At 42.5% G+C, this 12,827-nt stretch overlaps 1 protein-coding gene across 4 annotated transcripts in view; it reads left to right on the top strand.

Annotated features, from left to right (window-relative positions):
- The window catches only part of fndc3a (fibronectin type III domain containing 3A), a gene marked incomplete at its 5' end in the record, with an annotated part of 50,476 nt that overhangs the window by 27,486 nt on the left and 10,163 nt on the right, over positions 1-12,827 (top strand). For all 4 annotated transcript variants that reach the window (XM_084351143.1, XM_084351144.1, XM_084351145.1 and 1 more), the window contains 17 exons: positions 67-143; positions 243-489; positions 787-1,086; positions 1,904-1,962; positions 3,184-3,350; positions 3,462-3,521; positions 3,613-3,751; positions 5,693-5,746; positions 5,846-5,970; positions 6,153-6,327; positions 6,865-6,951; positions 9,031-9,169; positions 10,742-10,810; positions 10,940-11,058; positions 12,028-12,133; positions 12,349-12,524; positions 12,670-12,783. In XM_084351143.1, coding sequence (XP_084207269.1) covers positions 67-143; positions 243-489; positions 787-1,086; positions 1,904-1,962; positions 3,184-3,350; positions 3,462-3,521; positions 3,613-3,751; positions 5,693-5,746; positions 5,846-5,970; positions 6,153-6,327; positions 6,865-6,951; positions 9,031-9,169; positions 10,742-10,810; positions 10,940-11,058; positions 12,028-12,133; positions 12,349-12,524; positions 12,670-12,783 — 2,213 coding nt within the window. The remainder of the gene's footprint in view (positions 1-66; positions 144-242; positions 490-786; positions 1,087-1,903; positions 1,963-3,183; positions 3,351-3,461; positions 3,522-3,612; positions 3,752-5,692; positions 5,747-5,845; positions 5,971-6,152; positions 6,328-6,864; positions 6,952-9,030; positions 9,170-10,741; positions 10,811-10,939; positions 11,059-12,027; positions 12,134-12,348; positions 12,525-12,669; positions 12,784-12,827) is intronic.

Here is a 12,827-nt window from a genome sequence, read left to right as displayed (position 1 = left end):
ACCAAAGATGAAACAGCTGTTTGCCCTGGAGGAAAGTGTTTGATCTAGCTCCTGCTTTCTTCACAGGTCCTGCTCAGGTTCCCATGATGTCTCCAAATGGTTCAGTGCCTCCAATCTATGTGCCTCCTGGATACGTTTCACAGGTATTAATCCTGTATGATTTCCAGTGCAGTGTTACTGATCATCATCTTGTCGAACTCAGGACAGCTTTGATTTGTACGTTCCTTCTTGTTTTCTCTTAGATCATAGAGGAGAACGGAGTGCGGCGGGTTCTGGTTTTACCTCAGCAACCAGAATTCCATCCCGGGGGCCACTCACCTCTCCACCACCCTCCACCTCCACCCCATGCCCACCTGCCTGCCTTCATCCCACACCCTGCCATGATGCCCCCGCCACCCCACCTGTACACAGGCATGGCGGGGGGCGTTGGCGACATGAGCTCTCAGTATATCTCCCAGTACCATCCAGCTCATATCTACTCAGAGCAGGGTGAGTTGGAGCCAGCAGTGTCTGGGCTCTCTTGTTATATTAGGATATTATTTATTTGCCCCGAACACGTTATTTGCACAGTCCAGTTATACAATCAAGGCCCGAGTCAAACTGTTTAGTCTTTCAGTTTAATCTTTGGGAGTTTACCTCACTACCGCCCTGTTTATTTGTATACCCTTTCATATTAACCAATGAGTTTGCAATTGTTTGACCTGCTTCTCTGGCTGTCAGACAGGTTTTTTTGTATACCCCTCTTTGTTTGGCAATCTCACAAGTGTTGCTTTTTTCTTCTTCCAGTCTCTACAGATTCTCACTCCCAACACGGACGCCCCCCGTTTGTTCACAGAGACGACAGAACTAGCAAAACATACGAGCGTCTGCAGAAGAAACTGAAGGACCGTCAGGGAGGCGGAGGAGGAGGAGGACAGGTGAAAGACAGCCCTCCACCTTCGCCACAGAAGACTTGCAGCAGCCCCTCCACAGTGGACATTCACAATGGCGTTGGAGGGAAAGGGCTAGAGGCGGAGCAGGGACAGCTTAGCCACGCGGTGGCTGGCCCTGACAAGACAGGCCGGGGCAAAAATGGAGAGTCAGGAGGTAAGGAGGTTAAAGGGTAGAGGTTCATTGAGGTTTACACACGGCATTCTCCAGATCTTAGGAGTGTGTTGTGTTTAGGCGCTCAGAATAGTGCCTCATTAGCTGCAGCAGCTGGTGGCAGTGAGGGATCAGCAACACGGCCAACATTATTCTTGATTACATGAACTTTGACTGCTCATTAATCATGGAGTTTAACACTGCTACTTGGCGACACCAGTGCATAATTAAGGAATTACTGTCAATTTTGAAAGTGGAGGGAAAAATAATTTCACCTTATGACCTCAAGAAGATTGCTGAAATCCTGGAACACTGAAATATGAGCAGTCAACCACTAAAATACAATGGCATGTTAAAAAAAAAACCATCAGCTTCTTAAATGTAAGAATTTGCTTTGTAATTGTAATTGAAGAGTCTTTGCATTTTAGACTGTTGGTTGGACTAAAGAAGCAATTTGAAGATGTTACTTTGGGCTCTCAGAAATTGCGATGTGCATCTTTCACAATTTTTTGACTTTCATAGACAAAATGATTAAATGTGAAATATTATTCTGAATAATCGATAATGAAAAGTTAGTTGCAGCCCTACTGCTGATTTTAAATGTTGATCTGTGATGGTACATTTATAAAGACATGTCACATCTTTATATTTGACCGGCGGCCATTAAAACATTACATTTTCTTTTAGATGGATTTCCTTTTTTTTGTTTTAATAGAGTCATTGCAGATGTACTAAAATATTATATGCACTGTCCAAAGAGCAGATGGACGTAATGTTTAAAAATGCTAAAATAGTAAAATAGATGTATTTCTCTCCTCAGAGCTGGACGAAGAAGCTCAGGCCCTGCAAGCACTACTGAGTACCATCGGTAAACCAGTGGTTAGTATTCTATCCATCTTCTGCTATCTTTATTTTTTCTTTATCTAATCAGTAAAATTTGCAAGATTTCCTGTGGCTGTTAGTGCTGTGTTCATGAAAACTCGTAATGATGCCAATGTGTTGCGTCATTAAACATTCTATTAACATCCGTGATGAATTCTTGCTGACATCTTGCTAATGGAGTCAGACCTGCTGACTAGCATCCGTGTGGGGATTTCTATTCCCAAATGTGCCACCAAACAACAATGTTAGCACTTACTTAAAGGTTTGAGCTTTAATTTGAAGGAAGTACAGATTTTTTACTAAATTACCAAGCTCCAACATCCTCATGGTAGTTTATTTTGTCCCAAATTGTAAGATTATGTATTAGACTTCAAATGCAAAAGCTCAGCTTTTTTATTCTTTGAAATAAACCTTGAAAAACCCTGGTTTAGTGGTGCCAGGTTCACATCAGCAAAGTAGATAAATACAGAGGAGAATAGCTTTTTTAACAGCAGCTGGATGGGAATCAGTAGAACTAGAAATAGAATTTCCTTGACCTCATAAAAGATGGGATTTGTCATACACTGTCGCTAAGGTCTGAACTCCCTGTAAAAGTAGCAAAACAAGTCTGTTGGAAAGATGATTGATAAAGTTTAGGGAGGATGTCTAATGTGGGAGGGTTCAGCCTCAACGCAAAGTGGATTTTCTTCGTCTTTGCTGCCACTCTGGTTTGTTAAAGGGCTGAGAATGTAACTGTGGGAAGTAAAGGAGTAAGGTAGGCCCCTGAGGGCAGAGGGGAGGAGGAGGCACAGACTTGACCTGATTGAATTCTTCCACATATGAATCCCCCCTGCAGTGTGTCTCCGGCTATTTTTAAACCTCCTCAAAACAGAACGAAAAATCTCAGGGTTGCACAGCACATCTCTGCCAAGTGCTGAAAACCTTTTCCCAGGGTGGCATCAGCTTGAGTATTTTGATCCCTGTCTCTTTTCGTCTGCCAAGCAATGTGATTTTTGTGTTGGTTTTGAAATTTAAGAATAAGAGCTTGTGTTTATGATAAATGTATAGGACTACGAAGCATTGTACAGGACTAATTACCACACATCAGGTGGGTTTAGGGTTGTAAATGTATTACATAGTACACTATTTCGAGATTTGGCAGGTGCTGCAGTTTTCTGCTTCATGTCCAGGTTTGATGGAGTAGACTTGATAGTGACACATAAAACTCTCATATGGTAGGTGTCAGACATTCAGGCAAGGGGAGCAGTAGTGAGCTGGAGTGCTCCCGCCAGGCCAAAGAGTGAGAATGGCAGTGTGGAGGACGACTGCAGCCCCCAGGACCCCCTCAGCTATGAGGTCTCCATCTCATTTAGCGGCAAAGATGGGAAATACAAGAGCATGTACTGGTGAGTACTAGCAGCAAGCTGCCACAAGACTGAGCACCAAATGTGGTTAAAGCTATGAAAAAGAGAAAGTTATTTGAAATAACACTATTTTTCCGTTTTCCTCTGATGAAGCGGGGAAGAACTAAGTGCTACTTTAGAAGACCTTCGACCAGCAACGGATTATTATGTCAGGTTGGCACAACCCTCTACATGCTTTTGTTTGAGCTAACAGTGTTAATGCACAGAGGAACATTTTGTAACCACTTTGTTCTTCTCATCTCAGGGTCCAGGCCATGTGTAACTGTTTACAGGGAAGCCCGTCGGAGGCTGTGAGCTTCACCACTTTAAGCTGTGAGCCGGATCCTCCCAATCCCCCCAGGAAGGCCAGTGGGACCAAGAACACACTCGTACTCCAGTGGAAGGTAAAAACAGGAGGATGATTGATGGAGTTGGGATTAAAAACCACAGTTTGAAGGGTGGAGGGCAAGTAGGAACAGCAGTTGAATAAAAAAATTTCAATGTGGATCAACCAAGTATTTAGACAATGGTATAATTTGTAAGCCATAGCACCTTTTAATACACAGACATACTTGTCCTCTGAAAGATATAGGGCCCTATTGAGATGGTCTAAAGCGCAGCCCGCTAGTGTGTTTCGGGCGTGTCCAAGACATTTTGCTAGTTAAACGCTGAATAATCTGGATGCAAAGTGCGGTGCAAAGAGGTGGTATTTAGACACCAATAGTCATGGGTGTGTTTTGTGTGGAACATAAATCAAACCAATATGAGTGTCGTCTCCCATTCCTTCTAAGAGCCAGGTGCGCCAGGGCCTGGCACATATTACACAGTGGCACTTGTCTTCTCTGAGAGAAAGGGATGTGATCCTCGGCTGCTGGACCCTCTGCCCCACCATTTCACAGTCATCTGTCCCATCAACAACTCTGTTTGACTGCATATGAAAAAATACACTGATATTTAACTGAGGAGGAGTGCTGCTGCGTGGCCCTCTTTGTGTGCGCGCATCTCAGTCTGTGGATCAGGTGTGATGGGTCATTAAAAAGTATCATCCTGATCAATAATAGATGGGATGAGAGGGGAGAAATACGTCATTAATGAGGAAATTATTAATGACATTACCTGTAAGGATCCTCCAGCAGCAGAAACGATATGTGTATCTATACATTAACATACATTACGCGTTTGCGCACGAGGAACAGCTGATAACCTTCACTGACTATTTGAAACTCCTGACTCGTTTCCTTTGGAGAGTGTATAACTACAGCTTTTAGTTTTGCTGATTAAATAAGCCATGATATTTGTTACGGTACATTACTGCGTTCATGGAAATGTTTAAAATAACTAAAAGCAGTGTATGAATAGTGTGAACCCGCCTGTGTACGCACGTCTAATGCGTCCTTTAAATAGCAGGAAACAGACTGCGCTTTTGACTTTAGACCAGCTTTTTGTTGGGTTAGCACACCTCACTTTAAGACCAACACACCCAGGGGCACACTGGTGGGCACAAGTACATTTACTGTTTACACAACGTTGGCGCTGGGCATGAAAATGACAACTGCGTCAGTCTGAAACTAGCAATGACACTTGTGCTGCGCTGTGTGCCGCTTTGCACAGAGAAATCTGTATTTTACTCAAGAAAATAGTGCATTTCATTTGGTTGCCTGCCGCTAAAACTTCCATGAGCGAGTCAGAGAGAGGGGATGTGGCAAAACACAACATGAATAAAACTTTAAAATATTACTTCCTCCGCAGGCTTTTCTGTCTGAGTAATGTCAGAAAGATTTTCACCTGCAATGGTGGTTATTTAACAATGAAGACAACAAACTCCAGTGATCCATTGCTACCTCACATTGTCCTCAAACTCTGTCCTTTGTTTTGATTAAAAGTACCCCTGCTTACATACTCTGCATTTAAGTAGATCACCCAGTTAAGATCTCCAAACTGGCTGGGTGAAAGAGAAAAAGTGATTCCAAAGCAATCTTCCCTCCTCCTGTGTGGTAGCACAGACACACCTCCCTGTGTGTGTGTGTGTGTGTGTAAATGTGTGTGTAAATGTGTGTGTAAATGTGTGAGTTTAGAGAAGCACTTCAAGAACAACCATCCGTGTTCAGCAAACATCACTGAGTTATTTAAAACATAGAAAAGTGTGCACACCTGGATGCACCCTATTCATTATTGGTAGTGATGCAGGTTGCTTTTTTCGTATTAGTAAAGAAGGATGGTGGTGCTTAAGCCATCTAAAATATTTAAGTGTATCTATGACATTTTCACTCTGAATGCATGAAAGTATGTGTGTTTGCTATGTTTTTCTGATTTACATATAATAAACTGTCATGGTTTATCTACAGGCTCCATGTGACAACGGTTCCAAAATCCAAAACTACATTCTTCAATGGGATGAGGTATTTATTAATTTATCATGAAAGAAATGTTAAACATTGCCCAACGAACTGAGATTTGTAGTTACTTGATCTTCAGACTAAACACTATGTTCTCTGAAGGGGAAGGGCACTGGGATCTATGAGCAGTGCTACTATGGAGCTCAGAAGCAGTACAGAGTGACCAAGCTTTCGCCAGCTTCAAGATACTCCTTCCGCCTTGCAGCCAAAAATGACATGGGTGTAAGGTAGGCATCTTAACATGCTTGATTATTTCCTGGATAGCACCCTCTCTGTTGTCCATTTTTATGTTGCTGTTTCTTCCATTCATTGTCTCCATCTGTGTGCGCATGTGTGTCTCTCACTCTGTCTCTCCTGTGTCTCTCTCTCCCATTCTCTCCCATCCTCTGTCTCTCTCTGCCCTCCCCAGCGAGTTCAGTGAAGTGGTGGACCTGTTCACCTCATGCAGTGTGCCATTGCCACCCTTCCCTCCAGAGCTGGAGATGGCAGGCGTGACCTGGCTGTGTCTGAAGTGGCAGAGGCCCACTAGCTCTCCAAAGGAGGATGACATCTACTATGTTTTAGAGATGGAGGAGGAAGGCTCCGTAAGTTTCTCACAGTCTCTTTTTAAATACAGAAATCATTTGAGTTCAACACATACAAATGAAACAGCAGGATCTGCAACTAAAGGCTTTCTTTACAATATTATACGCGTTGTTTCCCTTCTTTGTGAGGTCCTTGCTGCAGTTGGAGTGCCATTATGTCTTAGAGGGCAGTATTTCCAAGTGCATCTTTTTGACTTAAGTTGATCTTCAGACAGCATGTAATATGGACGCCATTAATAAAATACACTCACATACATAATTCAACCCAGCCAAAAGGAAAAAATGAAACTCACATATCTTTCCTTTGCAACATCAGTCTTCTCTAAAAGTTACATGACATTTATCGCCACTGTCACCTGCACTGCAAGCAACTACCTGCAGACATAGTGCCTGTGAGGAAAAACACAAAAACATTTGTCTATTCCCTGAAGCTGTTTGTCTCCTGCAGACCACTTTGTTTTCTGCTACAATGGTTGTCTGGTAAGTCATTGCTCACCTGGTTGTTTTTTTCTCCGTTTGTCATTTGTCTTGTCCCAGGGATATGGCTTCCAGCCAAGCTACGACGGCGACGAACTGTCCTGCACCGTCAGGAATCTCCACAGGAGTACCAAGTACAAGTTTAGGGTAAGGAAGCCCTGTGATGTTTGCACTCAAAGCTGGGTATCCACAGCTTTAATTTAAGATGCAGCGGAGTGTGTATGTGTGGAGGGGACACGCTTCAGGCAGGGAGGGTGCTGAGGTCTACAGTGGCCCTATGACTCATCCGTTTGCAGGATTCTGCCAGCAGGGCGGTGGGCATCCGACAGCATAAACAGGAGGACTCGATGCTCGTCACATGTAGGGCCCCAGTGAGAAGGTAGTCAAGCAAAGCGTTTGAGCCAAAGTGGCTTTTTGGCCGGCAGTAAAATGTAGCGAAGTTTAGGGACAGAAAAGTGACTTTCTCTCCATGTCACTGTATTTCTCTCTTTGTCTCTCACCCTTTCCCTCATTGCACTCCCCTCTCATTCTGCTGTTTTCTAAATATAAACAAAAACAAAACACAACAACAAAACATTGGTATCGGCCCAGAATTTCATAATCAGGACTCAACAGACAGAGACCATTGTAAGAAAGACACGCGATGCTCCTGATAATCTAAGGCAACCCAGCGAGGAAATAGATTAATAGGGAGTGAATTGAAGTCCTGCGTTGCATCTGCATATGAATCATTACAGGTGTGGTCAATTAATTAATTTTTAAAAAAAAACAAAAGCAGTGTTCAAACAAAAATCAACTGGTTTTAACAGATTTGTCACAGGATCCCTTTCAGCTAGATTTATAAATGTATTGAATGTCTAAAATTTGCCTTTGGCTGTAGATAGCCTCTGTGTAATGTGTCTGCAGTCAGAGTTTGACTTGGTGATAACTAAGGGGAAAAACATCTCATGACAGATCAGTTAATTGATTTTAGAAGCTTGCATAGCTGCTCTTAGAAATATGATGTCTGACACTGCCAGGGTTAATGGCTCATTTCAGTAACTTTTGTTATGATGACCACTGCCACTATGTTTTGAGATGATTCCACATATACCATCCTGCTGCTTTAAATACTCAGAAAATAGTGGAATTGTTGTGGACTATTTTCTGAGCATTATTGCATGCTACTGAGTAACAATAGAAACTACATTTCTTGCTGTTTTTAAGATTTATGTCTTAAGTAGGAAGCAATGGGCCTGAGGCTGAGGGAAAGAGACCGGAGAGGAGAAAGAACTGAGTGACGGTCTAATGCACTGTTGGTTTTGATCTTTTTATGGGAAATGTTGACAGTAACAAAAACATAAAATAACACCAGCCTCCAGTTTTAATTCATTGTACAGGTTATGTGTAACTAAATTCTATTTCATGAATTGATTTTAGTTTGGCTAAGTAGCTGTGATTACACTCTGAAATTGAACTCGGTTATCAGCTGAAGCTGGGAGCTGCTCCACAGGAATTCAAATTACCCCGAACACTTGTTTTTTTCCTGCAGCGAGTGACAACAAGTGCTCTCTATCTGTCCAGCTCTTAAGAACATTAAATCATATTAATGCTTTGAGAAGAACTGAAGTTAGAAAGCGTCACTCACATAGTCAAAAAAATCTGCACCAAATCTTATCTTAAAATGATACTGCAAGAAAAGGTACTATATTACCCAAACAAACCTCCATTATGTCCAAATGATACAAATTAGTCACTCTAAAAACTGCCTCCCTCCCTCATTTCCAATTATCCAGCTGTGTAGTGTGAGTGGAGTCTGGTTGCTGTGCAGGTTTGTCTTTGTACAGTATGTGGATGAGCTGCACTCAGCAGCATGCTCACAGATTTCCATATTATCGCAAACCGTAATGAAAATGCCACTAAAGCTCACTGCCTTGATTTTTTGATAGCCATGCTTGTGTTGTTGAAACAGTTTTGTTGAAATGTATGTGTAGATGCCTTACATGTACAGCTGAATCTTTGTGATAATGTGGTATTTGTCTGAAGCCATTTTAGTTGCAGACAGAGTGTTATGCTCACTCTCTCAGATCCCTTCATTACTCTTCTCTGAGTTGAGTCAGTGCTTGTTATCAGGAAACATAATGACCTTTATACACTTGCCCTCACTGACTATCTGTGCAAACACTGGCCAAAATTCTGACAGAAATAATTTGACTCCTAACGCCTGTATTCATGCACTTCCTCCAGGTGGCAGCATACAACTCAGAGGGGAAGAGTAACCCCAGCCAGGTGGTGGAGTTCATCACAAACCCAGACAGACCCAGCTGTCCCTGCAGGCCTGTAATCAGAGGACGAGTCCTTCCTAACAGCTTCAAGATGGCCTGGGGTGAGCATTTCCTGTCAATGCCCTTTTCATTATCAAAATGCTTCACTGTTACATGTAGTTGACGGGCCACAAAGGCTAGTTTATAATTTCACTTCACTCTTTGAGCTTTTCCTGACTAGAGATGAATCTGCTAGGGAGAGATGATATCCCAAGCAGTCAGTACACTAGATGAATGACAGTTCTCGCCCTTATTCAGCTCAAATCCTTCCTAAACCTCACAGGAAAAACTCCTCACCCACTGCTGCACTTTGTCTCTGCTTCCAGTTTTCAACATAAACAAAAACCTGTCTGCAGCTCTGAAAACAATGTTAGTTGTGTCTCTATTCTCCAATACCCCTTTCACACTGGACAAAAATGCACTAACATCTGGCTTTTGTCCTCAATGGGAAAGGCTACAATCAGCATTCATGCCCACATCAAATGACTGCAGTAGTCACAGGTATTTATCAGCTCCAGCTTAACTCAGCAGTGATGTAAAACACTCACAGATGCAATGCTAAGACGGGTATTGAAGTTTCGGACGCTGTCTCTGTTCAAGCAGCACACAACGACCGTTTAGTCAGCACTGAGTTTGAAAGACGAACGTAAGTATAAGGCAGAAGATACACTTGCCTATAACAACACGTTCTCTATGCATGACGACTTCCCTGCTTATCCTGCGTTCATTTGGAGCATCGGTTGTGCACAACCTCAGAAATTTAACATTACGTGTCCATAACATGCAATACACACATGAACGGTAGGGGCAGTGTACGGCCATTATGGGGATTTGTTAGGGTCAGTAAGCACATCAGCAGCAGCAGGGACAACAATGGAACAACAAGCTAATGTATGCCATCTAGTGGTATCTTCCAGTAACACGCATAGTATATAAGCAAGTAATGCGAACAACTTCTTTCACGACACAACTGGTTGTTTACGCGAACGTGTGTTTAAAAAGGAAGTATTTCTCTGGCCTAAGATGTGAAAAGTAACCGCCATAACATTGTCACTGGCCTGATGTCAGGTCCCTCAGTGTTCATCATTCATTACTGTGCATGTGCAACTCAGACTCGCAACAGAGATGAGAGAGATATGAGATATCTCACTCGTTAGCTACTTCCATTATCAGCTCTGCAAAAAAAAAAACAGTGTGTCTAATTCAGAATATTAATGGTCACAACTTTTTTAAAAACATCTTCTAGATGTAGTCTATTGAGGTACACGACCTCCTACTTTCTAATGGTCCCTGTTTCCTGGCGCATTTGTGACATTGAACATGACACACCAGAAAAAAAGATAGAAAGGCAATCTCATCTTCTGGTCCGTTGCCTATTTTTAGCGGGTTTACCGGCATTTAAAAAAATCTGCATTTCTCCACTAATTTGGTTGTGAAATGGTAAATCAGGGTTAATCTACATTTACATTTCGTTTTGAGAGGCAGTGAGTTCCTCTATTATCAAGTCACTCGCCAAATCTCATACTTACTGAAATGAATCATTTCTAGAGTAGATTTGCAGACATGGCATCTTGAAAACTAAGCTTGCTTGCATTGATGATGATTATTTTGATTTTGTATCTTTTACAATCCAGAGCCCCCGAAAGAAAATGGTGGAGCAGAAGTCACAAAGTATGTTGTGGAGCTGTCTGAGGGCTTAAGCGGTGAGTTGCCAATGGTGATAATTAAAATGTTTAATCATTGTTATTATTTATTGTTGAATATTATTTTTGGGGTATTGAAACAATAGTTTATTGAAATAAATAACGTTAATTTCCAATGTTTGTGCTTAGGCTTGTCATGGGACCTGGTTTACTCAGGGCCAGCTATGGAGCACGTCTGTGAAGGCTTGAAGCCCGGCTGCTCCTACCAGACGCGAGTTTACTGCATGAGCGAGGGGGGACAGAGCCCGGTGAGTCACGCAGCATCAGCACACGTGCACGCATAGATACCCTATACATTCACAAGTACCAAGAGAATGATTAGAATCTGCGATGCAGATTTTATTTACCTACACATCTTTTATTGGACTCAAAATTATAAATCGGCATCACTCCAGAGATATCACTCCACTCTTATATGTCACCTTGTCTCTCAGAGTGCAGTTATACAGTATAAAACCTGATTTTTATTCACTGTTTTTCTGTTGGCTGTCTGATTATTGATTTATTTCTCGGCTGTTACATATACAGTAATTGTTAGGGCAGGCAGCCATGAATCTCAGCACATCCCCTGGTTGATCTGATAAATTTTACATGAATAATTCTAGATATGCACTCTATTTATAGTGAGTTTTAATAGGAAGTTGTCATTCAGCCAGTGTCCTATGTTAGAAGATTAGACTATGCTTCCTGGTGTGTAAGTACAAGACAAGGCTCGCTAATCGATTAACCCTCCCTGCATGTGTCAGAGGATGTTTTTCTTAATTAGTTCAGTTCACAGACACTCTCTTCATTAATTTCTTCATCAGCTGTTAGTGCATGCATTTATTCATGATGGGGCTTGTAAAGAACAATGACTCATGGTGGCGAGATCCTGCCTTTTGGCGCAGCACAATGTGACATAACACTCACATGTTCGCTTTTTGTCACAGACCTATTTTATCACTCGCCAGAATATCTGTCAAACTCAGTCCACGGCTTTGTGAGGAATTCAGCATATTTCTTGGAATGCAGGTGTACCTTTGAACGATGCATTCACGTTTGGCTCCTTTCTGGTCTGTTGTAGCCTGAATCAGCCTGATAAGCGGGTGAAAATGACAATCTGTATCCAGCATGTTTGTGTTGTGCAAGAGAAAGAGTGCAGGGGGATGAGATTGTCAATTTGTTTTGGGTTTTTTTTCCCTCTGGGGCTTAATTGGTGTGTTGTCTTCCCTTGCAAGCTGTCGGAGACCCTGCAGGTCCAGACTCCCGCAGTGCCCCCAGGGCCCTGCCAGCCCCCTCGGCTGGTGGGCAAGCCCAAAGCCAGGGAGGTGCAACTGCGCTGGGGTGAGTCATTCCTCTCCAACTCAGATCTGTGTGGGATGTATTCTAGCTTCTGTTGATGCAATTATTTGTCTAGCAAACTACCTCAAAGCATTGAGCTTTTGTTTTCTGCTGTTTGTACATTTATCTTTGTGTATATACTGTATTATTTTTTTTTTATTGGAAAACCATTTTTAAAGTGTATTGATTTGTAAACACTGGTTGTCCAAATTTCCTAGGTCCCCCTCAGGTAGACGGAGGCAGCCCTGTATCCTGCTACAGTGTAGAAGTGAGTGGGCCACAGTCTGAGGAGAGCAGGGAGGTTTACCACGGTCCAGAGTTTGACTGCTCTGTGGGAGGCTTAATGCCTGGCAAAACCTACGGCTTCCGGCTTAAGGCAGCAAACAAGGCTGGGGTGAGAGAGGCTGTCAAAACTGATCTTTCAATAAAAGGAGAAGGGATTGTTTTATTCTGTCCTTTCTCACTAAATATGATTGGAAAAACTCTAATATAATATATTTCGGTTGTATTAAATTGTTTTTGCTCTTTTGTGCGGATAGTTTGGACCTCTTTCGGAGCGCTGTGAGGTTACAACTGGCCCCGGGGCCCCTGAGCAGTGCAAGGCTCCCAACACCACATGCAAATCCCCCAGCTGTGTTGTTGTTAGCTGGGAGGTAAGACTAGCTCTACTTCTATTCTATTATTATTAAACCGTGTC

The sequence above is a fragment of the Pagrus pagrus genome, assembly GCF_965226575.1.
Source record: "Pagrus pagrus genome assembly, chromosome: 4".
Taxonomy (NCBI): Eukaryota; Metazoa; Chordata; class Actinopteri; order Spariformes; family Sparidae; genus Pagrus; species Pagrus pagrus.
This window is presented reverse-complemented; position numbering and strand designations above follow the sequence as displayed.